General features: G+C 41.6%; 1 protein-coding gene across 1 annotated transcript in view; it reads right to left on the minus strand.

The window, feature by feature from the left end:
- The window catches only part of Sptbn1 (spectrin beta, non-erythrocytic 1), a 183,107-nt gene that overhangs the window by 29,747 nt on the left and 126,257 nt on the right, over positions 1-27,103 (minus strand). Inside the window, exons 4-17 of the mRNA XM_048804939.1 lie at positions 23,630-23,721; positions 21,969-22,049; positions 21,452-21,567; positions 18,148-18,260; positions 17,206-17,393; positions 15,853-15,970; positions 14,664-14,822; positions 13,716-14,018; positions 11,156-11,309; positions 9,598-10,468; positions 9,361-9,498; positions 7,793-8,549; positions 6,775-6,977; positions 1,862-1,952 (exon numbers count right to left, since the gene is read on the minus strand). Coding sequence (XP_048660896.1) covers positions 1,862-1,952; positions 6,775-6,977; positions 7,793-8,549; positions 9,361-9,498; positions 9,598-10,468; positions 11,156-11,309; positions 13,716-14,018; positions 14,664-14,822; positions 15,853-15,970; positions 17,206-17,393; positions 18,148-18,260; positions 21,452-21,567; positions 21,969-22,049; positions 23,630-23,721 — 3,384 coding nt within the window. The remainder of the gene's footprint in view (positions 1-1,861; positions 1,953-6,774; positions 6,978-7,792; positions 8,550-9,360; positions 9,499-9,597; positions 10,469-11,155; positions 11,310-13,715; positions 14,019-14,663; positions 14,823-15,852; positions 15,971-17,205; positions 17,394-18,147; positions 18,261-21,451; positions 21,568-21,968; positions 22,050-23,629; positions 23,722-27,103) is intronic.

Consider the following 27,103-nt stretch of genomic DNA (forward strand, 5'->3'; position numbering starts at 1 on the left):
TTATCATCACTGGAATTCTGCAGAGGAGAGTGTTAAGGAGTGAACTTTTGTAACCAAAGATCCTAACTGACACCAAGTAGAAACAATACTGACCATTTCACATGATTGCACTGGGAAGAATTATCAATTTATCTGCTAACTTTTCCCACATATTTCTATTTATGAATCTGTAACCTATGTGGGTGGGAAATGGAAGACTGGAAATTTCAAATACAAACAGGTTTCATCTACTCATTCTTGGGTATTATCTTCAGCCTGGGTTTTAGCACAGTTAGGTGAATGAATTTCATCTTACTAACTTGCATTTCAAAGCAGAAACAAGGATCCCACTTATCTCTCCTCCTCCAAAGGAACATGGCCTCTAAGTGGCAGCTCGTAGGTTAAAATGCATCACTGATGGTGCTTCAAGAGAAAAATCAGGGTGATACAGGGAATGGCAAACTGTGGAGGGCACTGCTCAGCCAGTCTGCAAAGTGCCCTGTCCCTCTGTCTCCCTCCATGTGAAGGGCTCACTGGAGCTCACTGAGCACACCAGGCATGCTCCATAGCTCACCTCTGATTCCACTGCTCTCCTCTAGGCCATCGTGGGACATAAGTATTTCCTTAAGTGAGCATGCTATTCACATGCACTATTCGTGCTCACATGGCATTGAGAAGAACTCCTGTCTTGAGCCTACCTACTCCAGTTAAATCCCCCAGAAATGTGGTGGATAAGCTGACAGATCCTAAGCTACATAGTTTAGGAACTTTCCTTCTTAAGGTTTAGCAGTTATAGCATATTACAATTAGAACTTCAATGGACGTAAAGGATGACTTCTATCACAAAAGATCTAACATAGCCATCATTAGAGCTGTATTTCTTTCAGCACACAAACACACATTTGCATGCAAAGTATTGTGAGCTATATTCTCAGCACATGTCCTGATCTTGATCCCACCCCTTTATCCTCAAGGTCTTTTCATGTCGATGTTCCTTATGCTAAATACCCTTAAAGGGTATTTAGTCTAGTAAACCAGAGAGAACTGTTTACTGTTGTTCTTTAGCTGACAGATAAGCATGATGTGCTCATGAGCTCACACCTGTGGAGTCAGCTAGATGCTTTTCTCCAACCAGCCTGCAGAGAGACTACATTTTTCTGGCCAACTTTAGTTTTCAAAGTTTGTTTAGGCATGTATCATGGGAGCATAAAATAGTAGGAGAATCATCAGAGTAATATCACATGTTAAAACTTGGTGATGGAAATCAGGATTACTCCTCTTGGTATGTTAGACACATATCTAAGGAGTCTAAAAGATGAATACTTTAGGAACACAAATCCAGTAAGAAATCTAATTTGTAGCTTTTAAATCTTTGCTTTTTACTTGGAAGACAACTTCAGTTCCCATCAGTTTTTTTCCTCCATACCATTTAAATGTACACCTTGCTTTAAAGAGTTAACACCTACACAAAATGATGAAATGCTTTCAGGTTACGTCACTGTCCAATAAAACCTTCAACAATGATGGTTAAGACTCCATGTCTATGTGGTCTGATATAGTAGCCACTGATCACATTTGACAACTAAGCACTTGAATTATAGCTGATGGAAGTATGTTCTTAATTTTGACTAAAAGAGCCACATATGACTGGTGGCTACTGTAATGGGCAAAGTAGTCCTATAATATTCTAGATTACAGAAATCTAGTTCCTCTACACATCATCCTACAGATAGTTTATAGTTTGGAAACTAGAGTGCCATATCTTTCCACCTACAAATCAAACGGGTGATAGGAATTTCTAGCCTCATTCATCAAGGAGATTTTGATTAAACGTTGGTTGGCTATTGAACACCTGGAAAGGAGAGACTAAAAATCAACATACCTCTTGACAATCTTGCAGGAATTTCTGAAGATCCCTGTTGTCCTTTAATCTCATCAGGAGTTCACTGGCTGCCTCACGATTCTTCCTATGTCTGTTAAAATAATAACAAAAATAATCTTTTAAAAAGAAATACAGAATCTATAAGCCAGTTTCTTTCCAGGGTTTCTATATATGCTGAAAAGAGTTTGTTTACGGTTCTCAAGTATGTGGAGGCAAGATGAAAAGAGAGTTTAGCATTCTTCCAAAGAGTAAGTCATGGTGTAAGAGAGACCAACATCTCTCCAAGCTATACCAAAGGCCAATGATCTGCATTAATTTGGTGCTTTCTAATCCACTACTAGGGAAAAAAAAATTTGAGCATGCAATGTGCACAAGTTCCCATTACAGTCACTGTGGGAGAATCTGAAACTCATCTTCAAGAAACTCCTGCCTGGATGACACAAACAAGGTTAAGAAAATATATATAATCATGAAATTGGCTTGTAACAAATGTTTCCTGACAGATTTCCATTTTGAGAAAACTTTTAACAAAAATAATAATAATTTAAAAAAACAGGAATGAAATTTTTTCAGACCTGTGAGATTATATATTTCCTCAACCCCACTTTTAATAGATTAGGGTAACTATGGTTTAAAGAAGTTAAAGCACAAAACCTTTTGACAAAAGACCTGTAAGATTTGGAGGCTGCTAAACTCAATGAACAATAAGGGAAAGGAGATGCTTTCTCCCCAGTCTGAATACTACACTTGCTGGCAAATTCCTTTAAGCACAAGTGGCATAGATCCCCCAAACTGTGAAGAACAGCAACAAGAATGCAGGCGCAAAGACTGAGACCCTAAGGGCGGGGGGCAGCTGTCTGACCCCGAGGATCAAGAGGCACCGCCACCAAAATGCTCGCCTGGCATTCCCACGTAACCTGCCCAAGAGTGCCAGTTTACATGCAGGGTATTGACGGGGGGGAAAAAAGGAATAGTACAAACAGGGAGGGACATTTGGCTTTTCATTCTGATTGTCAAATCAGTTGCTTGCTGCATGTGTCTGGCGGGTAAGGACCATCCCCATCCCAATAGCCCCTAAGGCAGGAGCAAGGAAGAGCCCCTCAGGGAACACATCCTGCTGACTTTGAAGATGTCTTCCCAGGAGAAGAAAATATAGTAGTGCCAAGTGTCATACAGGCCCTTGGCAAGTGCTGATGAAACAAATAACAGTAGTGGCACTGCAGTCATCAACTGCTGGGTGAACCAGACGAAAAAGTCTCCCGCTATGTGTTCTGCAGTTGCTAGCGGCTGCAGAACTGCAGGAGTATTATAAATGGTCACGTATATGTTAGATACACACACACAAAAATCCCTTTTGTGTAAGTTGAAAGGGGTACCATAGCTTTAGGAAAGGTAATCTTAACATGCCCATGCCCTTTATAGAAAATGCAAGCATGGAAAAATACTTATTATAATAATGCTAACTGAAAAGAACATGTACATACCATATGCTGTAAAACTCCAAGGCATAGATTAAGGGTAGTAGTTCCCCCTCAAAATTTTAGACACTTGTTGGATTTTTTAAATTTACTGCCTCTCTGGGGGAGTTTAAGCAAATAAAGCAAATCTTCAGAAGGGAGGTAATCTGTGTTGGAGCTAGTGACCAAATGCAGGAGTCCCACTTTTGATTTTTAAGTCAAAGGCCTTGAATAAGAGATTCCATTTCCTTTGGCATGACAACTCACATAAGTACTACAGTGGCAAGGAAGACTCACAAAACACTGGCATTCCCATAGGACACGAACCCTTGACACTCGTGGAAATAATGGAAACAAAAACAACTTCAGACTCTGTTTAAAACATTCCTTAAGGGAGAAATACAACTAGACAGAATCTGAATGTATTTCTCAGATATACATTCAAGTCTCACACATGCTCAGCAGATTTCTCTGCTCAGGAATTTTTCTCTTATAAGACCAGGACTATAGGGGCTGGGATTATGGCTCAGTGGTAGAGTGCTGCCTTACATGTATGAGACACTAGGTTTGATCCTCAGCACCACATAAAATGAATAAATAAAATAAAGGTATTGTTCTCCACCTACAACTAAAAAAGAATTAAAAACAAAACAACTACAACAAAAACCCCCAGCAAACAGACTATTAAAAAGGTGAAAAGGAGGCTGGTAACTTAAAGAGTCCAAATGACACTAATCCAGCGTCAGGTGTGCTGATGGCCTTTGCATGGTGTGTTCTGAGAGGTCAAACAGCAATGAAGGCAGCTGAGGCTGTTGCTGTGGCTATCTTGGAGTAACACTGGAAAGAAGTGAGTGTGGCTGAACAAGTTCCCAGCAGCAAATGATGGCCCTCATGGGAAGGAAGACCTAGAAATCCTCTCAAAGTTGGGTCATGGATTCCATTACCAGGAGGATCCAAGAAGGACCTTCTAAAACATGGCTGTAGTTTCCATAGTCCTAAGAGTGCTCTCAGAGCAAGGTTCTCTGGCTTTATTTCCATTTCTCACTTCCTGCCCCCATAACAAGACTTAGAGCTCCCTTATGACATGAAGCACAAAGCAGATGCTGTGTATAACTCAGCTTTCTCTGAAGAGTAAAGAATCTCAGATGCCAGAGTCAAATAGTTTGGTAATTGTGGGCATTTTTTCCCTTTTAAGATAAGACTGTGCTTTATGAAGCTGGATATAAGTCTTGGCTCTACTAGGACTGTACTGTGGCTGAAATTTTCCATTTAGCTAAGAGGATCCTTTTCCAGTTTACAGGCAGGCTGTTGGGGAGCAGGATGGTTTCCACCCAGTCTTAGACACTCTGAAGACCACGTGTGCCCCACCCACGTATGTTAGGGCCAGTCTTTGTTGTGGTACTTTGCTCAACAAACTAACTCTATAACTGCTGGGATTTCCTGAATATGAACACATTATAATCATTTTATACCTATAAGAACAACTTTACTACAGCATCAGACTGTTTCTGGATAAGAGAATTAGCTCTAAGGTCATTTAGGATATTTAGTTGGACTATGCACCTACAACACCTGGAACTCACATCTTTGTATTTTTTTGTAATAGACAAAAATCCTCTAAGGTTAGTTCGAATCTTGAGGCCTCTGTGGATATTAAAATGAAAACTAGAATTCAGTTAAGGTAAGAAATTATAGTTATAGAGGGAAAATCAATGGAAAGCCCCTCTACTTGCATCTTTCTCATGTTTATCAATAATACAGGATCCTCTTTCCTTTTTTTTTTTTTTTTTTTTAAATTGAGAAGTCCTAAGGAAGTTCTGGAACTCCAGGAGCCTAGGCTCTCAGTCAAGGGCAAAAGTAAGGGTAAGCCACAAGGGAAGACTGCTAATGCTCTCTTGAACCCAGGAGCCACAGGTCTTGACAGCCCCACCTGTTCCCAATATGCCCGTGCAGCTGCAGCACTGGGGGACACATAAATAAACCCAGGAAGTAGCACAGCAGTTGCACTTCTGTCTGAATGTATGTGTCTAAGGGCCAGCCCTGGCTTGAGGAAACCAACTGTGTGCATCTATCAGTGAGGAAACAAGAAGTACCACATTTATAAAACAATGACGGAATTAACATTAAGAAAAAGTAAAACTGTCTTTCTCTAGGTTAAGAATAGCTCAATTCTAGCTTCTTACACTCATTTAAGAAGGCTTTGGGGCTGGGTATATAGCTCAGTTAATAGGGTGCTTGCCTCGCATGCACAAGGCCCTGGGTTCAATCCCCAGCACCACAAAACAAACAAACAAACAAACAAACAAACAAAACAAAACAAAAACAAGAGGAAGGCTTTGGTGGAGGAATTGCTTTATTTATTGTAGCTGTTTTAAAACAAAAAAATACAATTATAATTAATAAAAGTTATGTCTTATTCTATAGTCACTCTTAAAATGTAAGGCTTAGGTTCTCAATTGGTACAGAGACCAGAAATACTAATTCTAGGAGCTCAAAATGTATGGGACTTGCCTTTCTTCCTCACATCTTATTTTAAGATGACATGGCCCAGAGTCCTAGGAGACCCTTTCAGATGTGGTAAGCAAGAGAACACTTTTCCCTCCTGAACTGAACACCAAAGCCACAGAAGTCTTGATGTCAGTCTCAAATAAACCCGTGAATCTGGCCTAAACTGGGACAAGAGGGTTGGCTGGAACACAGGAGAGTGACTAATCCAGATGGGCCAGTCTAGGACTGAACTGGATGGCTTAGAACCAGCCTGTAGTAATACATCCAAATTTTGATTTGGGTAGGGTGAGAGTTAGGATTAGACAAACAGGGGTCAAATGGAGTAAACTGGCTTTTTAGACAGGGAGGAAATCTTTCAGAAAAGAAAATAATAATGCAAATGAAAAAAGAGCACCCAATCCTAGAGATGTCCTGACCAAAGAGAATGGCCTCTTCTCTCATCATGAAAAAGATCCTATTACACCATTATCCAAACCCATTTTAAGGAACGCGAGATAATGTTCCTCTGTGGCCCTGCCAGATACTCAGCACAAGCAAACCTCACCCTCACTTCCTTTCTCCTGACTGGCATCAGACAAATCTTGCATGGATAAAGGTGACTGTGGCCTATGCTGGGAAAAGTCTGGTTCTCGTCGGGTAACAAGCAGTGTGTCAGCTCTTGAAGAGCATGACTTAACCTGACCATGACTCTACACTATAGCTCTGTCAGACTTTTGGCTGAGATTAGCTTGGCTTCTTAGGCTTATCTTTTGTAGACACCTGTATGTGTTTTAGAAGAACCACATTCAGAGGCAGCCATGTGCTGTATGGGTAGATGAAATTTTGCTAGGTGGCTATATTCTGCCCACTGGGAAACTTATATCCACAGCCCAAAGACTCTTGGCCACTGATCCATAGCTCAGGAGTCCCATGATGTAAGATTCCCTTTAGAATCTCAGAAAACTGTACCTGTCATCAATAGAGTCCACTTTCTCCTGGATGCGATCTGAGTTGATGTTCCCATCGCTCACCAGCCTCCGGCCCGTCTCCACAACAGCATTGATCTTCTCCTCATTGGCATCCATGGTGGTCATGAAGTCCTCTTGTTTTTTAATAGCTGCTTCAGCGCCTTCCAGGGTGGTGGGCATTTCAGTATGAGCCAAAACATACTCCTTATTTTAAAAGAGAAAAAAAAATCATGGCAGGATGACATATTAATGAAAGACCTCTTCTTCCTATGTTCCAAATTTCCATGTACCACATTGCACAGCTCTTGCTTCATTGGACTTAAATGCAATAATCTACCGAGTCAAATAAAATTAAATGTTGGGAGGCAAAAAATCCCAGTGGTATACCATAAGTGACCAAATTCCCTAGGTGGTTCAATGTGCTACATTTATTTTCCCCCCAAAGTAAGGAAAGTAACCAAAGCTCCCTGAGCTAGCAATCAGGGTCCTCAACTCATCGAGGCAACTGCAGCATTCTCTTTATTCTCTCTTGGAAGAGAGATCTACAGCCCTGATACTGGTGACCATCCTCAGTACTGTTTTTCATTCTCTAATCGCTGTCTTGTGTCCTTGGGTGAAGTCCTTGATTCTTCTAGATTAAGAAAGAGCCCTTCAGTTTAAAAAAAAATGAAAAATAAAACAAGCCTCACTGAACTCTTTAAATTACACTAACACTTTGCAGAATGCTACCAATTCAATGAGATACTTTGAGGACATACCCTAAGAGATCTCAACTGTACCTGAAATGGAACCATACTTAACAAGGAAAGACAGCGTCCTTCAGAAATCTTAAATCCTGTACTATACACTGGGATGGATTTCAATCTCATAATATTTTCTAGTCAGGGAAAATCTATCTCTAAATTAGCTATCTAATTTCATACAGGTGTGGCTTAAACCAGATGCCCTGCCAAAAGGTTTCAGAGGGCAGCCAGGACCTGCCCTAATAGGACAGAAGCAGAGGCTATGGTGATTGTTACCTGGTTGTTAAGAAAGGCTTCAGCTTGCTTCGTGTCCCTAAGGAACTGCTGATAGGCATGTGACTGAGAAAGGAGATTCTGCCTGTTCTCCCACATTTTGTGGAGCTCATTCCATCCAGTGTCCAAGGCCTGTAGCCGCTGCCGGAGAAACATGTACTGGGCATCCGTCTGACCCTGGGTGACCATCTCACCCATGTCCCTCATCTTCTGGTAGTCCTCTTCGTAGTTGTCAATTTCATTTTTGATGTTTTCATGCTGCGTGAGAAGCTTCTCTGCCTCTGTCAGGGTGTTGGGCATGTCCTCCGAGGCAATGGCCGTCTGCGTCCTGGAGAGCCAGGACTGGAAGTCGTCCAAGTCCCGCAGGAACTGTTGCAGCTTACTAGCCTCTCCCAGGGAGGCCTCTCTGTTCTTCAGGGTGGTCTTCATCTCCTCCCACACATCGCTGATCTCAGCCAGCCGGGACAGGATGGCCTGAGCCTGGTCAGGGTGCTCGGACTCTAGCTTCTCTGCTTCCTTCTGTAGGTCGCTCAGCTTTGCCTCAATGGCCACCAGATCCCGCTCCATGCCAGTCAGCTTGCGCTGCAAGGCCATGACGCCAGCCAGGTCGTTGCCCAGGTCCTGGGTAGACTCAATAACTTTGGTCTTTTCCCGAATCCAGGATTTAGTTTCATTGCACTCAAGGTGGTAGTTCTGGATGCTTAAGGCAGAGAGAAGAGCATCCTTCTTCCTGTCCACTAGTTCTCTGAACTGACTCCACCTGTGAGTACAGGGACATTAGAAAGTAGCATGAAAAAAGGAGACTGAATTGATTGGTGGCTAGATACTGAAATGACCAGTGCTAGATAAGAGTTCCATGTTTTCCCCTTTACTTTCACTTTGACTACCTGCTTTTTGGAAAATCATGGTACTCAGTAAATGGACACCAAATACGATGGAAGTGGTTCTGGGATACAATATTAATCTGCAAAAAGCTTGACACAAAGAGATGTGCAACAAACTCCAATACTAGCAGTTACAACACATCTGTCCCACAGAGTCCCTTAATTCAGATCTGCTGTACACATTCTAAACATCTCAAAATGTTCCTAAGGGACATTTCCCAAACCCAAAGGCACATGCCAACCTTCAGAACCATGGCCAGCAGTCCACTATAACCTACTCAAACACGTTGAGTCAACAGAAAGACCAGAACAAAGTCTATTCTGACAATCAGGACTTTCATGGCAAATTTCATGAGAATCTTATTCCAGAAATCATTTAATGAGGTACAGACAGCACAAGTACCACTATGCTGCCTTACACCACACTAGGTGCAATCCAAACCCAAGTCCTGACCTCTATGTGGGGAGGGGCAGGTGCCAGGCTGACTTCACTTATCCTCCTGCCTAAAATGATATCACCCCACCCGAGAATCACTTCTTGGATGAGGACATGTCAGATGCCAATGTCATGACATCACTGCTGTGATGGTGATGACCCTGTGCAAGAAGTTCCTGACAGTGAAGCTCAACCAGTGACCTCACCCTCCCTAACTCCAAACACTGGCCCACTGCTGGACGCTTGCTCACCTCGTGTTGAGCTTGTCCTGCTGGGCTTTGATCTCCTTCTCACTGGGGTGGCCACTGTGCATCAGCTGGCGTGCAATCTGGTTCACCACGGCAACCCGGGAGGCCTGGTTGTTCATTTCTGGTTCTAGGCTCTCAAATCTGAAAATGCGATTCAATAGAAAGGTCAACTCCATGACTACTAGAGGTCACAAGGGAGTATGCCAGCACCCCCTGCACCCAGGCAGCGACCCCGCTCACCTGTGTTGGATGACCTCTAGGTCTTCCAGCTTCTCTGGGATCTGCATGTTGTTGAGCCACTGCTCCTTCTCATCAATCCAGAGCTCACAGGCGTCAGCCTCGCTGAACATCTTGTACAGGGCCAGGGTATCTTGCAGTGCCTGCTTCCTCAATCTTGTCAGCTCTGCCACCTCCTTGTACCGCTCCTCAATGCCTGACAGCCTGCCCCTCACATCTGGAGATTCGGCATGCTCCTGTGGGAGGGCACTGGCTTGCTCGTGCAGCGAGTCAATGGTGGGCCTGTAGTTGGTGATCTCTTCTGCCACATCCTTGTGTTTTTTGACCAAAGACTGTGTGGAGTACTCATCATGGCCCACGTCGCTGCTGGAGACAATCTTGAGGATGTCCAGCATCCAGGCATCGATGTCATCAGCATCTGCCTGGAACTGGTGCAGCAGCGAGGCCTCTTCCAGGCGCTTCTTCCGAATGGCTGAGAGCTGTTCCAGGTTGGCCCACTGCTCCCGAATGTAAGTGATCCTTTCTCGGATCTTTTCTGATCCAAAATGCTCCTCTGTGATCATGTCTTCACCTTCCTTGATAGCCTGCTCAAAGTGGCCACTACGGCCACTCATCTCATCCTCAAATGCCCGGTGCTTGCTGAGCAGGCGCATAACACTGGTAAGGTCCTTCCCGTAATCGTCAGACGACAGAATCTTCTCCTTTTCTCGTATCCAGCCTTCTTCTTCTGCCATTTCCCAGAAGAACTTCCAGAGGCGACGGGACTCTTCGAGACGGGCCCGACGCTCAGCCGCCAGCTGGCAAAGCTCTTGATAGCAGAATTCCATGTGGGCCACACGGTCTCGGATCACCTGGGGGTCACAGGGCTTGTAGCCTGTTTCACACCAAGGAAGGAATATGGGTGTTTGATAGCTTACCCTGGGTTTCTGCTCATTTTCAGGCAGTAAGCTATGCCCCATGTTTTAACTGTTGATTACCAGTTCAATGCTAAGGGCAGGACTGTGTGAGTAAGCAATGGAGCCCCTTCTGGGTGCTTGACTGGAACAAGAGTGTGGACAATGATACACATTGTTCTTTTGACCCAACTGTGGACAAACTGACCATTTATGTATAAGAAAGCATATGAAACATATGAAAGAAGGCAGTAGCACTTAGTTTTTTCTAGAAACATAAAAGCAGCAAAGGCAAATCTTTCTAAACATCCTTTAAACAGAAAATGTGACCAGGTGTGAAATCAGGCACTATGGGGGCAGTCACACCAGGTTGTTGGTGCACATCGGTACTTTGTGTGGTCTGGCAATTTCATTGCCAAATGTCAAGCCACTCAAAACCAAGCAACATTTGAGTATTTAAGGAAAAAATACTTAATTCAGAAAAATGAGACAGAGTTAAAGCACTCAGAAGGTCACTGCACTGCACCTCATGACAAGATGAGAACAAACCCACCAAGAACCTACAATAGTAGGGTAACTTCAAAGTTCCATTGCCATATACAACTTATGTACTCCTATAAATACAGGTCTCTGGTATCTAGGAGATGTGTGGACAGGTCCATTCTTACCTTCCCCATCTGTTGCAAACTTCTGGGCGGAGGCATTGACGCCTCTCACACGCTCTGCCTGGATTCCAATGTCAGCTTCAACTAGAGCATGTTTCTGTAACAGGTCTTCCACACCAAGCAAATGTTTGCCATAGTCTTGAGACAATAATAGCACCTGGGCACAAGAGGCAACAGAGAAGAAATTGTTAACAACCCTGACTTCAGCATCACATCATCTTTGGCAAGCAGAGAGCCAGCAAAACCAAGTCATAGTTTCCCTTTGGCTCGCCATGGACCCCCAAATTTAGGGGAAGATGATGGTGAACAAACCAAGCTCAAGCACAGTGAACCCAAAAGCTAGCATCAAGAGAGATATAATAAGACATAATAAGCCAATCTTTTCTTCCATCTACCTTGGAAGAAAAGAGGCCAGACCCACACCAGGCACAGACAGAGAGACGGGTGGGGACCTGTACGGAGGATTCTAAAATGTAAACTGAGACTTCAAGAGAGACAGTGCTACACCAATACTACTCAAGAAGGAAAAGACAGGGCTGGGATTATGGCTCAGTGGCAGAGCACTTGCCTCACGTGTATGAGGCACTAGTTTGATCCTCAGCACCACATAAAAAGGAAGGAAGGAAGGAAGGAGCTGTGTACATCAAAACTAAAAAAAATATATATTTAAAAAAAGAAGGAAAAGATAAAGGTAACAGATTTGTTCACATCAGAGTTTAAAGAAATCTCTTATAAAAGTTGTTGACCCCTTGAGTAAATGAATCTCCTACCCGAAGAGCTTACTGATATGTCTCCATGATACTCATACAATCAGTGAGAGAAGAATCTAGCAGAAAAGTTAACAAGTCACATCTTTAACCAAATAAGAAGAGTGGGCTCAGGTGGCTATCATGTTTGGTAGATCCCAAACAAGGTCTGGGGCTTAAATTTAAACCCTCTAGCATTTAATTTTGTTTCTTCCATCAATCAGCCAAAGTACTTTCCTTCACTTATCCTATATATTCTCATCCTCTCTCCAGATGGTATTTCTACTTTACATTTCTGAGGAAGTCTCTGACACAACCTGAAATTATGATATGCATTGTGATTTATGTAGCACCTCTTTTGCTACATTTTATGAACATTTCTATTTTAAGAGGTCAAGATAGACCATACCTGAGAGGAGAACATTATAAATCTGGGATAATAGGTGGGGGAAAACTGATGGTATCAGGTGACCTTGCCCCTCTGCCAGAACAGTGCAAGAGGCAAGCAAGAGATGAGGGATGACATTCTAGGCGGCAATCTTCTGCATAAGGTCAAGTTTGGGAAGACAGTGTGCTGAAAAAGGAGGCTTCACAAGACTTTTTAAAAACTGCTCTCCTTTTAGTCTGTCTACAAGGGTAAACGCCTCCCTGGTGGAGAACTGCTTGACGTGGATGAGCATTCCGTGGCTTGAAGCAGAGGACACTAGTAAGCCATGAGACTTTGGCACAATGGCAGGTCTCTTAAATGGGTAGGGGAAAGCTTGGAACTCTCTGCTTAGATTTGTCACTAATGGAAGGAGACATACAAATCAGCATTAATAGTCATTACCACAGTTATGGTTTTAATCTGGAAAGCCCCCTAAAAGCTCCGTGTTGAAAGCATGGTCCTTAATGCTGTGAAGTGGGGCTTTTAGGCAATGAATGGATCCTGAGGGCTCTGACTCACTGACTACTCTACTGACAGCTGGAGGGACTACTGGGAGGTAGCTGGAATAAGTAGGTCACTGGGGGTGTGCCCTGGAAGAGCTTATCTTCTCCCTGGCCTGTCCCCCACTTCCCTGGTCCCTTGCACTCACCCCTTCTCTTGGCTTCCTGGCTGCTATGAAGCCAGCAGCTTTCCTAAGTGAAAGCCCTTCCACCACGATATTCTGTCTTATCTTAGGCCCAGAGTAATGGAGCTGGCTGACCATGGACTGAAACTGTGAACCAAAATAAACCTTTCCTCCTGTAAGTTGTTATTGTCAAGTACTTTGGTCACAGAGAAGAAAAGCTGATCAGCACAACCATCCAGTCCCATCTTACAACCTGTATATATATTACCACACTCCTACTTTACCAGATGAGGTACACAGTAAGAACGAGCTCCACTCATAGACAAAGGAAGTACAAAAGAGACTGGGCAACTCCAGCATTCACAATCTGAACTCCAGCTTCCTGGCCCATATTCTGTCCAAACTGTGCCCACATTACCTCCCCAAAGCAGTTATCATTCATGCATAGAAAAAAAATCAATGGGACTGAAAGCTAATTCAACTTAAGAATTAAATGACAACTTGATTGATTCTTAACACTGGAATATATGTAAGTCACAGTAACAGACCACTAGGTGGTTTTTGTGACAATGGTTTCATACCCCCATCTCATTTAACTTGTGAACTGATCATCTACCCATGGGTAGTGTGGCCCACTCTGGCTTTACAGAGTGAACAATAGACATAAGATACAAGCATATGAGGGACTAGTGGGTGGTTCCAACAAAAGAAGGACATGCTTCATCTTTTTGGCTCTAATCTCACTGGCTTTCAGTCAAGGATTACCTTCATCTCATCCATCCAGTCCATAATGTAGAGCATTTCCTGGAATATCTTCTGTAGTCCCAGGTTCATCTCGAGACGCTGTCTCCGGGCCTTGAGCAGTTCCAGCAGGTATTCCCAGAGCCGAATGACATTGTCCTTCCTTGCTGTGATGCGCTTGATATCATGGTAGTTCTCTGCCTCGAGCTCCCTGGCCACAGCCACCACAGCCTGCACACGCTCCTCATATGCGGCAATGTCTGTCTCAATGGCCTCGTGCTTTTTTGTGGCAGCCTCAACTGCAGGAAGGTCAAATCCAAAGTTGTCCTACAGAGAAATGGAATGAAAAGAAACACAAAATAAGTCATCCAAACAACAACAAAAGAAACAGAACAGAGTCAAATCCTTAGTCTCCCAATGCTTTCTGTCCTCTTTAGGTATCTTAAAACTCCCTGCCAGAGCTCAGATGCCTCTCCAAAACCAATCAACAACTTCTCTTTTGAAAGAGGTTCCAGCTCATACTTACCACCTAACATAAGAGACTAGAGCAGGTGGTAGTTTATGTCAAACCAAGAAAATGAAAGCCACTTTTATTTATTTAATGACCAGCCTCACTTTACTGCCTTGAAGCTGGTTGGTCAGACTGAAGAAAAGGGGGGCATTTAAAAACCTTTCGTGTAAATGTGAATGGCTGGCGCGCGCGCACACACGCACGCACGCACACACACACACACATCAGCTTTAAACAAACCCTGTGAGCTGTTTCTATGATGAGTTAGATAAATAGAAAAGGAAAGTATATTGGAAATTATAAACATCTTCTTCATGGGAAGTGAGCAAGATGGCTAGATGGTCACTTCCTAATACTTGAGAGCCAATGAGCAGCTGTCCTACAGTCCTGGACCTCTGGAGACAGTCAACATTTCTAGACTATCCCAGGAATGGTTGTGTTAATAACATTGAGAGCAGAACCTGAGACACCAGACGCTGGTTTTCGCTCAGCCAAGTCTCCCTCATAGCTGCCTTGCGGTCAAATCTGCGGGCTAGCTGTTCCAGTTTCTCCTGTCTTATGAGCTCGTTGCGCAGTGCCAGTTCTCTTTCATGTTCCGCTTTTTCCAGTCTTTCCCAGGCCTGGAGAATTGAAAAAAAGAATGGTTTCCTGCAATGTTCAAGACATTTTTTTTTTTTTTTTTTTGGTCTACAGCCAACAGCTAGTATTTCTTAAAATGACCCAAGAACTTGAAAGGGAAATTAACATTCTCACCCTAACAGACTCTTAAGCCTTGAGAAAAAAATTACTTCTCTCTTGGTGTAGCCTCCTGGGACACCTGCCCCTAAGGAAACTTAAAGATCCTGTATTGTACTTGGAATATGAAACAGTACAGATATGGGGTGAATACAATTAAATTACAAATCTCTTATTTTTTAAAAAGGAAACAAAGTAATTATCTTAAATAGCTCTGATCAAATAAAAAAGATAAATTATTTTCCTCAGAACAAAATCGTGTTATGAATCACTCATTTACTCCATCTTGTGCTACTTTAAAAAAATTCCTAAGTCTGAATATTTGTTTCAAAATCCTGACCCATTGTCCACATTAAATTCATCTCTATAATGTGTCTTATTCACATTAAAAAAAAAATAAAAAAGATCCAAACATTCCAAAGAAATTTAAGTGTGTACAACTAAGTAGAGTTTTGGAGTTTTCTAATTTCCCACTGTGAAATTCTATAACTGCAGACATAACTGTATGCACAATAATAGAAAACTGTTTATCTGCCTCTCTGATGGAAGGAGCCAACATCTCAAGCCCACAACCTCTAGGTTCAAATACATGAAATAAAGTTTTAAGTTCTCCTTTGTATAATGTGAAGATGTTTGAGTTGATTGCTTCAGACAAATGAGGGATAAACTTCTGAGTAACAAAGTAAATGGCCTAGACTAAGGCTGGTTTGATAAAATCTGACACTGCCCCTAAAACTCCAATAGATGGGCCTACAACAAATAATCACTGGACCCTCTGCCACACCTGGCATTCATCAGTTCAGCAGGCAGCGAGAGACCCTTCCATTCTCCTGCCCACTAAGACACCAAGACTAAAAGACAGAACCTGAAGCTTGTAAGAGCTCAGGCCAACAAGGGACTGAATGGATGTTTTACCTTATTGATATCAGAGATGAGCTTCCCCTCTCGGGGCATGTAGACCTTCTGATTGTTGGCCCGCATCTTGCTCTGAATAGTGAAAAGCAGCACTTCCAAGTTCCCCTTCTCAGTAAATCTAAGCACAGAAAAAATAGCGATTAACATGATTCAGTGAATTTGTTCTTTCAAGAGGGAAAATTCATTTGTTACTAAAGGAAAAACACATTTCACACAGTCACACAATTTTAAAAGCTATTTCTCTCTGGTCTGATTTATGTGAAATGTGTGTTAGACAGCAGTGGACTGGGTTAGCTGTTGGTCCTTACAAACCTTGGAATATGCCAAACTGTGGAGGTTTTGTTCTTTCTTTTGTTTTGTGGTTGCTTGCTGTTGCTGGGATTTATATTTGAAGGTATCAAGGGCATACTGTACTCTTTTATTAATCATATCAATCAAGATTAAGTCCTGCACAGTGGACTTATTTCATTCAGAGAGCCCAGTGAATGCACTTAACTAGGATTATTTTATATGTCTTCCAAATATTTTCAATGGGTCCCAGAAATTTACAACAGAGTTTACAGAAAAGTGAATGACTTCAGAACTAGAGTAAACAAGAGATAAAATTCACAATCCTTACTTGAAAATTGTGAACTTTATATATATGAAAAGTCAAAACTGTTATGATGTGAAAGGATATGAAATGATTTACTGGATTTTTTTTTTTTTTGCAGGGGGGGTCCTGGGGATTGAACTCAGGGGCTCTCGACTACTGTACCACATCCCCAGCCCTATTTTGAATTTTATTTAGAGACAGGATCTCACTGAGTTGCTTAGTGCCTTGCTTTTGCTGAGGCTAGCTTTGAACTTATGATCCTCCTGCCTCAGCCTCCTAAACTGCTGGGATTAAAGGCATGTTGCCACTGACTATCCTCCTTTATTTAACATGATACTAATGTTTATATATTGTGTTACAGATTTAGTAGGCTAACTATAGGTTACTCTCTCAGATACACCTTAGGTTTTATACTACACAACATATACACAGTGCTACTTTTCTAAAACCCCCAAAATATGGTGTTTTAAAAGACATTTGGCAGAAGGGTTTTGGAGTAGGGACTGAGGACCTGTATCAGCTCTTAAGATTCTCACATATTCTGTATGTCAAGGGCACATTTCTGCTAGACAGGGCTCAAGGGGAAGGCATGATTTACAATAAATCTCAGCAACACAGAAGCAAATGAAAGGGAGAAAGGGCATTTGAGAGGTACTCAGTTAAGAGATGAGATCACAGAAGTCAGAAAATGGGGGTCTACTGGATGCTATAATCTCTCCTGCCATGTTAATGGTAATACATGACAATATGCATCTTACTTGGGTGGTTTCTCCACGGTGCGGTAAGTGTTGAATGCCTGAAGCTGTTGTTGAACCCCAACCAGTGAATTGGCAAATTTGCGATTGTTCAGAATAATGATGGTTTGTTCAATCCACTCCAGAAGGTCTGAGGCAAGTGATTCATATTTTTCAATCATTTTTTCTGTTTCAATAGCATTGTCAAGCACCTATAAACAAGAGTTAGAAAAACTAAATATCAAGATTCTATCACCATGCAAGGAAAACATGATTGTAAGCCTACAATGAGCATGTGCACACTCAATGACTGGCTTTGAAATGGTTCTGTGATGCTCTGGCACAAGCATTTTAATTCAAGGAACCATTTGCTAATAGTCAGCCAGACAGTGGCTATTATTTGTGAGCAATGACAGCTTAACTCAACTGTAATTGGTTCTGTAACCTCCCAACCCTCAGGGAAAAGATTCAGAATGACTTCTACAGTCCAACCTACAAAAATTCCTAGAGAAGCAAAAAGGGTTTGATCCTGTCCCATGAATTTTCTGTTTCATTGCACTGGGAGGACAATGTCATCGGATCTCAGGTGTTTTGAAAAAATATGGCAGGTGAACATTAGCCACATGGGAAGTAAAAAGCATAAGCCTTTTCTATTGTGGTCAGCAGGATTTCAAGGTCATCACATTAACAGACTCTATCAGACTTCAGATACCCAATTTTCTGGAAATGTTGAGGGGAAGAGTGTTTGTGTCTGGGGCTCCCTTCCTAGATCTTTCAGCCATCACACCCACTCCCACCTCTCATTGCCCTTCAGGAAGAAGTTTCTGCTCACTTACCTGCCTTGAGTTACTGGGTTTGCAATCACAATCATGATGAGCTCATAGAGAAATAAGGTACTAGGTGGCAAGACAGGAAAACTCAGATTTGAATTGTGCATCACAACTTAGAAAACTTGTGTGATCTTACCTTTCCAATTCGTTTTCCTTCAACAGCCAAGGCCTTCATTTTAGAGAAGTAGTGGTAATAAGTTACCACATAAGTGATAATGGATTTCTCATCAGGGTGGTCCACACTGATATCTGTAATCCAGAGAAGACTCTTTTCAGAGTGCTACTCATGATGTTGCCATCCACGCAGCAGTAACAACCTGGAACAGCTGTGCGACTACACTGAACTGCCCAGCACCTTCCTTTCTTTACACTTGAGAGTTCTGTCATTGCTATATTATTATGAGGATAATGAGGATGAAGCCATATGATTGACTGATTTATAACATGATACAAATATTCATAAAATGCCTTCTACACACTGTGTTTGGCTCCCTGCCTTATCACACACTCCCAACCCTTGCCAGCAAACTGAGTTTGTGGTTCTTGAGTTCTCATCTCTGCCACGACACCAGAATCTCTCCAAGTCACTCAGTCTAGACATCTTTGTTTCCTTGTTACCCATATCCAGTTAGCCACAGAATCCCTGCTATCATAGAATCAAACCTGAAACAGTGGCTCCCTCGCTGGGTTTCTCTGTTACCCCACTCATTGCACACGGTGCACCTAGACCGTTCTTCCAGAAGTACGGCTGTGAACACATTTTCTCCTAGCTCAAAAATGCCATTAAGTGTAAAGATTATAGTATAAGCCCTTTAGTCCTTCAGAATCTGGTTGAAACTTTCCTTGTCTTTTTATTTATTTATTTAAAAAAATTTTTAAGATGTTGATGGACCTTTATTTTATTCATTTATTTATATGTGGTGCTGAGAATCAAACCCAGTGCCTCACACATTCTAGGCAAGTGCCCCCCCTTTTTATTTCATCAATCCATCCCTCAAATATTTATCAAGTCTTTTCTAAGTGCCAAGCATTGTTCTAGACATTTCTAAATTCTAGAGCCTATTTCTTCTCAGGGACTATATATTCAAACTAAACCTGACCCTACACACACACACACACACACCAAAAAAAAAAAAAAAATCCAAAATGCCTTCTTTTCTTAACTTCCCTTTGCCTGAAATGGCCTTCCTCTCCCATCATTTCTTATTATCCTTCAAGATCCAGCTCAAAAGTTATAATTCCAATCAATACAGCCATTCCTGATTTCCACAGCTGGAATTATTCTCTCTCTCTCTTCTCCCTTAGGACTGCATATATGGGCACCTAGTCCACTTTCTGCCAGGTATTATTTTTATTCTTTGCCTCCAAGACTCATTCCCCAAGGGTAAGATTACCCTGCCTTAGCCCCTTATGTCACTCCACCTCCCAAATTCCTAGTGTGTTACCCCTGCACAAAGTAGGTAGTCAGTAAATATTTACTGAGTGAGGAAGCAAATGGATGACTATGTCAAGTCTTTAGTATGGCAGTATTGAGGGCAGCACTAGCCTGGGTCAGATTAAGTACAGAACACACAGGATAGCTCTGAGAAGATGCATCAGGCGCTTCTTCAAAATACACTCATACGTATACTTTAATTTTTATTCTCCAAACAGCCTGTGTGAAGTGAGATTGTTTCTCTTGTTTTAAACATGAGAACACCTAGGGCACAGGGCTGGGACACTCCCAGTCCAAGGTCAACACAGCAGCCAATGACAGTAACCACCAGATCACAGGTACTGTTCTCCCCTGAGGGCTCCTGGGTCTGCTCAGCCCCACCAAAGGTGCCCAGAGAGGAGAGAACTAAAGGATAGCCTGAATAAAATGTCAGGCATGTATATAATTTAATAAACATAAAATGCTGATATAACTGAAAGGACTGAACAGGCAAAAAAAATTTCTTTTTTTAGTTGGTCTACAAGTATATTTTAACTGATAATCTTTGAGGCACTGGACAACTAATAATAAAGACAAAATACACATGCCTGTAACCCAGTGGCTTGGGAAGATGAGGCAGGAGGATCACAAGTTCAAAGTTAGCCTCAGCAACTTACCCAGGCCCTAAGCAACTTAGCAAGACCCTGTCTTTAAATAAAATACAAAGAAGGGCTGAGGATGTTGCTCAGTGATTAAGCACCCCTGAGGTCAATTCCCAGTAACAAAAAATATATCAACCCACAGGACCATATCAACTGCCATTTTTAGCATCTGTCTTTGTGATCTGAGAAATATCAATCCCCTTTTTATACTGGTTGATCATTAGAAAAATTAAAGAAGTAGTTAATGAAACATTTGTCAGTGTGACAGGAAAAAAAAAGAGATTCTTTGTAAAAGCACAAAGGGCTAAGGCAAGTCTCCCTTAGGGGTTAAAGCATGAAGATTTATCATGACTGAAAGAATTTTACTTTTCTGTTTATATTGAGAAATCATTTAATGGGTTAGCACAAACATAATTTTATCTTAGCTTCCTGTGGAGAACATATCAGCGAATCTGATGCACTGGAAAATAGCAGCAAACCAGCCTGGCAGCCTCATGACCTCAATTTGCCCTTGGGGAGTTAAACTTCCTGTTGTATATTTATAAGAACTTTAAACTTTCACTCATATACACATAGTTTCACCAATACTTGCTCACAGCTAAGAGAATATATAAAGCTCCAGCACTACAAACAAATCCTTATATGTTTTAAATGTTTTCCAAAATCAGAAAACACTGTTCGGAGAGACCACATTGAAATAAAACCTGGAATTCGGATTTTGTGGACTGTCCCACACAGGCCAGCTGTGTCACCTGCAGTGGGGCTTCAGGCTACTACAGAGAGCCCCAGAGCAGAATAGTTAGTTCATGAGGAGAATGGGATGCAGTCAGCTGTAAGAAAAAAACTTTCAGTGCTGCGGCTGCTTCTACCCATATTCCCTTTCCTAGATGCACTTTCTTCATTTATAAGTTATTTGCTCACAAGCAAACAACGCTCAGCCCATTTTTCAGTCTCCAACCATCCCAAAGCATCCACCTTCAGGTGAATGTCAATAAGCAAGCAATCACTGAATATCTATGCCAGGTTATGTACCATGAACACGGGCACTAACACCCTACAAGGACTCCCCACTGCCTGCTGAACAATCTCTAAAGACATGAGCTTGTGGGGCACCCAACCCTTCCTGCGGTATTCACTTATTGTCAGCCTAACCACCATTCCCACTAGATCCACAGTGCTCAAACTCACCTGCTTCCCTCTGCCTAGCACACCTTCTCCTTCAGACTATTTAAATTTCCACAAAATTAAGATCCCCTTTCTTTGATATCTAAGCATACTATATGAATAAAAGGTACGGACACAAGACAGATTTTATATTAAAGCTTTGCTGCTAAAATCCTATCTTTCATTCCTTGAGTCCTTACCTTCAGGGTCCAGCAGTTTAGTGAGGCCAAGATGTTGCTCTGCCAGGTTAAATGCATTCTGCAGATTGTAGTGTGCATTGGATTTCTTCAGTTTATCAAAATCTATCAGATCAGGACTACATAGAACAAACAACAACAGCCAAATATAACAAAAATCATGGATTGGAAGCAAGTCATGTGACTAATGAGACTTGATCATTACTCCAAAAAAATGTTAAAATAACCACTTAGTGTAGTAAAACTACAAAATTATGTAATTATTTAACAATGACACCTGATTTTTGAATAAACATTTGTAGAATATATTAAGAGAATGAAAGATAATGTGTTAACTTGCTTATTTTGTTTTGGATAATTTATTTATTCTCCCATATTTTCCTCACATGGAATGCACAAATTTCCACTGTGGTATAACATCTAAGGCAATGGACTTGAAAATCATAAGCCACCAAGATCTACTATAGAAGAACAGCAATATTCTATCCCACAATTGTTAGCATGATTTCTTTAGACTTACCGGTGTTTGTGTATCAGTGCATTGAAGGCCATGCCATCTCTCCAGCTAGTGGTGAAATTGTGAATGTTGACATTGGGGTACCTGCCAAGGACAAAGCACAAGAGAAAAGCAACAGAATTACCACATAAAGATTTATACTTTTGCTAAATGCAGTGTTAAAAATGTGTTTGTAGCTGGGCACACTGGTACACGTCTATAATCCCAGCAATTTAGGAGGCCAAGACAGGAGAATTACAAGAAAACTTTCAACAACATTTAAAAAATATAATTGGTGTGATTCTTAACAATGCTTCCAGGATTTTAAAATTCAAGAAGTTTGATGCTAGCCTGGGCAATTTAGGGAGGAAACTTTGTCTCAAAATAAAAAATTAAAAAGGGTGGGGGTATAGCTCAGTGACAGAGCATCCCTGGATTCAATCCCTCGTGCTGCAAAAATGAAAAAAAAATGTTTGCTAAGCACTGTAAAATCCAAGATAATACCTATCATTAAAGTCAATTATGTCAACTTCAGTTTGCTATAAAATAAAAATAAAATATATATCTTATGTGGCTTCTCCTGCTTGGTAATTCAATCTCTCAAAAGGCACGAACTGTGTTGTGCCCTAGATTTAAGGCACTACTCTTACTTTGGAAAAAATGACCATAACTAGAGATATGGCTGAGGCCTCTTGCTTCCTTTGGCTTTCTACTCTACATAGTAAGATACCAGGACCAGCAGTCACTGGGAACCGAATATTCACATCACTCTGGGATACAAGGCAGATGGGGCTACCTCTTCATGTGATACTCAGCTTTTCTTTTTCCCTTATATCACTTAGTTGTATGAAGTTTTATATATAGTTAAGTACCTTCCTTAAAAATTTGCCTATGTTTGAACCTTATCCCCAACAAGCTATTCTATACCATTCTGGTTATTAATAAGGTTGTTACCTATAGTTGATTAAAGAATCATTATCTGACTTGACCCGCTTATTAGGTCCTAAGCTCTTCACAGTTTCCATACTTCATATTCATTAGTTATAGGTACATGTAGTGTTGAGAGTAACTCTCCAATTTACCTGATATAAAATCAATTCTCATTAAGAACATATGACTAAAAAAAACAACAACAAAAAAAAACATATGACTAAAATACTTTGATGATAACTTTGTAGATTCAGTATCAGCTGAGCCCAGAAAACTTTGGTGAGCAACAAAAGAGATGCAGTTCTCTAAAATTATCTTCACTAAAATTTCAGTGAAAGAATAAAAGAAAGGAAAACTGGGACATAAAGATTACTCTCAAGTTTACTGAGCAAAGCTCCCCCAAACAGCAGAAGTTAAAGGGAGAAGAAAACTTTCAAAAGCATTTTAAAAATACAGTGGGTGTGATTCTTAATAATGCTTCCAGGATTTTAAAATTCAAAATATAATGGTCTTTGGAGCATCCTTTAAAAAAGTGAATGCCTCTGATCGAAGAAAAATGACAGGTTCAAACTATAAATCAGAACTCCTTCCATTCCAAAAGCTAGCTGAAATGTCAACATAGTAACTGCTTATGTGTTAACAAGCCTCTTCAATGGAAGCCATGGAAAAGACACTTGTCAGCACCTTATAAGTGAGGACTAAAGCAGAACTCTGTCATGGAAGAAGCAGCCCCGATGCCCTTTGCATTCACTCACCCAGCTGTCTTCATCTGGCACCACAGCAGCAAGGCATCCTTGGCAGACTTCTTCTCTTTGTTATCTTCTGTTTCCACACTGATGTCCTGGATCTAAGATTTATTTTATTTTTTTTATTTTTATTTTTTTTTAAGAAAGAGTGAGAGAGAGAGTGAGAAAGAGGGAGAGAGAATTTTTTTTTAATATTTATTTTTTAGTATTTGGCGGACACAACATCTTTGTCTGTATGTGGTGCTGAGGATCGAACCCGGGCCGCACGCATGCCAGGCAAGCGCGCTACCACTTGAGCCACATCCCCAGCCCCTGGATCTAAGATTTATAAACAAAAATTTGACAAATAAGTGGGTTAGCAGCCTAACAGCCACTGAAGACCAGGTCTGCATTTATATGAAAGTCAACTTTGGATCAAAATCTCACCCTGCAAATTACTTGCTTACATGTCAATGAAAACTGCTTCCCAAACTAAAAGGCTCAGCTCAGAAGCACTAGCCAGAGCTGGGCTTCATACTTTACAGAGATAAGGATGGAGGAAAGATGGCGACCTGCGTTATTTCCTAGCACAGTTAAGAGTTGTTTCTGCCCCTGAGAACCTGGTTTTCCAACTACAAGCTAGCACAATAGTTCTCCCAACATACTTGGAACTTTATCATAGCCCAGAAACATATTTAGTTTGGTTTTTCATAACAATTTTTTCCCATAAATATGGGGGCTTCGTTGATGAGAATACAGGTACTACTCAGAAAAAGGGAATGCTTAAATTTTGCTGTGTTCCCATGGTTTGCATTTGCAAGCCCCTCATAAACAGCGTATGTTCAATATAAAGTCTCATTTATTGGCACCAAAGTCACCCAGACTAACTGGGTGAATCGAGGCTCTACCTCCTGAGTACCTCAGACTCCTCATCTGAGGAATGGCAGTCACAACAGCTACCTCACAGCACTGCCATGCATCTTAATGAGGTAAAGAAAGTGCTCATAGAAAGGCCTGGTAAATAGCAGTTCTTGGGCTAGGAGCCAGCTCCCAGTTATGATGTTACCCTTTGCCTGTAGTTTCCTGAGCATAATTAAATTGGGGATGGGAGTTGGAAGTGGGTGGATCAGCCCAGAAGGTTATCTTTCATCTTCCAGCTCTAGCCATCCCAAGCTTCTCTGACCTACCTCCTGTCAAACCCCCTCCATTCAATCTAAAAATATCTCCCAGAATTCTTTTCAAAAGAGATACAAGGAGGACGACATATCTAAAAATAAAAGTAAATGTCATAAACTTTCAACTAGGAAAAATACCTAGAAATTTAAATAACTGTACTTAGAAAAAAACCTCTATTTTTAATTATGGTAAGAATGTGAAGTCTGAATTTTCAAAAACCTCTAACTCTTTTATTAGAATCATTAGCTCATGTGCAAAGTGAACAAGAAAGAGTAATCTTCAATCACTGAGTGACACAAGGAAAGACAGGCTAGAACTGTGTGCACTACACATTGTCAGTTTTCTCACACTTCTATATGAAAAAGGGCATCTCTTTCCAGATTTGCCCATGTAGAAACAAGTTATAGCTACCCTTCTGAAATGAAGACAGCTACTTCTGAGACTAGACCAACTCAAGACTTCCAGTTTCTCTTACCATCTTTTATTCTCTTTAAAGGTACAGCAGCGTAAAACCTGTGTTGCCATCAATAATCAATGGATTCCTATTACATAGGTACAAGACATGTCCTGGGAACAGGGAGCTTAAGACTTAAGGGAGAAGGAGAGATCTCTGTAGACATACAGGATGCTTTACTGCAGAAGCTGAGCCTTGGCTGATCGGTAGAACAGGTGAAAGAGGCTGAGTTATGTAAGAAACCAACACCACAGGCCATACACTAGCATCGGCAACCTTCGCACCTCCCTCAAAGGCAAAATTTGTATCAGCATTCACAGGTTGAAGTATGGAAAAAGAAAAGCTGGCAGGAAGCTAATTAGCCAACAACTCAACCCAATTCATGCTGAGAATCCTGAAAAGGGCTGTGTGTGCCAGCTCCCTGACATGGGAACTGACCCGCTGTCAAGAAAGGCCACAGTCAGAATGCCCTTCCATGTTCTGATTACCATTGGTCAAAGGCAATAGACATAGAATGCTTTGCTCTACAAAACCGGGGTCAAGCTCAAGGAATGTTTTGCTAATTTCATATCTGTTGGCATAATACATGAGAGCAACAATTAAGTGAATTTAATNAAAAAAAAAAAAAAAAAAAAATGAAAGAATGAACTTTGACATCAAAGAAATAAGATTACAGGCAGAGGCCTTATCAAAAGTGGTAAATTCTTGCTTAGCATGTATGAGGCCCTATGGTTGATCCCCAGGCACTGCAAAAAGATGATGAAAACTGAGCACTCTAATGAGGCAGGAAAAGGGTTAGATATGATCATAGACACTGTCTGAGGCTGACACTCTCTCTCAGAAGCACTCCCACCAGCCTCCTGAGTCACATTATGTCATTACACAGGGATGGGATTAGGTGCTTCTAAGGTGAAGTATATGGATGCTGGTACAGGGGTTTCTGACCTTTCTTCCTGATGTGGAGAGGTCTTTTTTCCTCGATGTGTGTGGGTCAGTGCTGCCCTTGATGAGGTAGACAGGGCTACCTCTCCCTAGTGAGAAGTGCAGAACTCTGTATCTGTTTCTCACATGGGCTCTTTTGGGTTTTCCTGATCATTTCTTGGGTTAGCTACTACTTCTCACTACTGAAAAAGTAACTATTCCCAGCAGCCTCTTGTTCTTCTCATAGCCAGGAGGCTGCTGGATAGAATGAAGCCTGGTTAAAACTCTGCTCCAAGCTGAGTGATGGAGATTTAGCTGCCTCTAAAAAAGGTGTGTGAATTCTGGTACAGGGGCTCTGACATTTATTCCTGCTGTTCAGAGGCCTTTTTTATTCCTCTCAATGTTTGTGCACGTGGCTAGTGAGGTAGTGAGTGGTCTCCCTACACCTACAGGTGCTGTTCCCTGCAGAGCAAGGAGGTCAGAAGTATTCTGTGTGTCCCAACAGAAAATTCTCATGAGTCTTATCTCTTACAGGCAGAAAAGGTTTCTTCCTAAGTTGGGATGAGGAGAACAATATGGATGAAAGGGAAAGGTCTAAGGAAAAAGAGAACAAGGAATAGACGGGGGCTGCTGATATCTTCCTAGTGTCTACCCAGAAGAACAAAGCCACTGCTCTTTCACACTTTGTCCCAAAGACCCAGATTAAAAAAAAAAAAAAATGAAAGAATGAACTTTGACATCAAAGAAATAAGATTACAGGCAGAGGCCTTATCAAAAGTGGTAAATTCTTGCTTAGCATGTATGAGGCCCTATGGTTGATCCCCAGGCACTGCAAAAAGATGATGAAAACTGAGCACTCTAATGAGGCAGGAAAAGGGTTAGATATGATCATAGACACTGTCTGAGGCTGACACTCTCTCTCAGAAGCACTCCCACCAGCCTCCTGAGTCACA

This window comes from Marmota marmota, unplaced genomic scaffold (assembly GCF_001458135.2).
Source record: "Marmota marmota marmota unplaced genomic scaffold, marMar, whole genome shotgun sequence".
In the NCBI taxonomy this organism is placed as follows: Eukaryota; Metazoa; Chordata; class Mammalia; order Rodentia; family Sciuridae; genus Marmota; species Marmota marmota.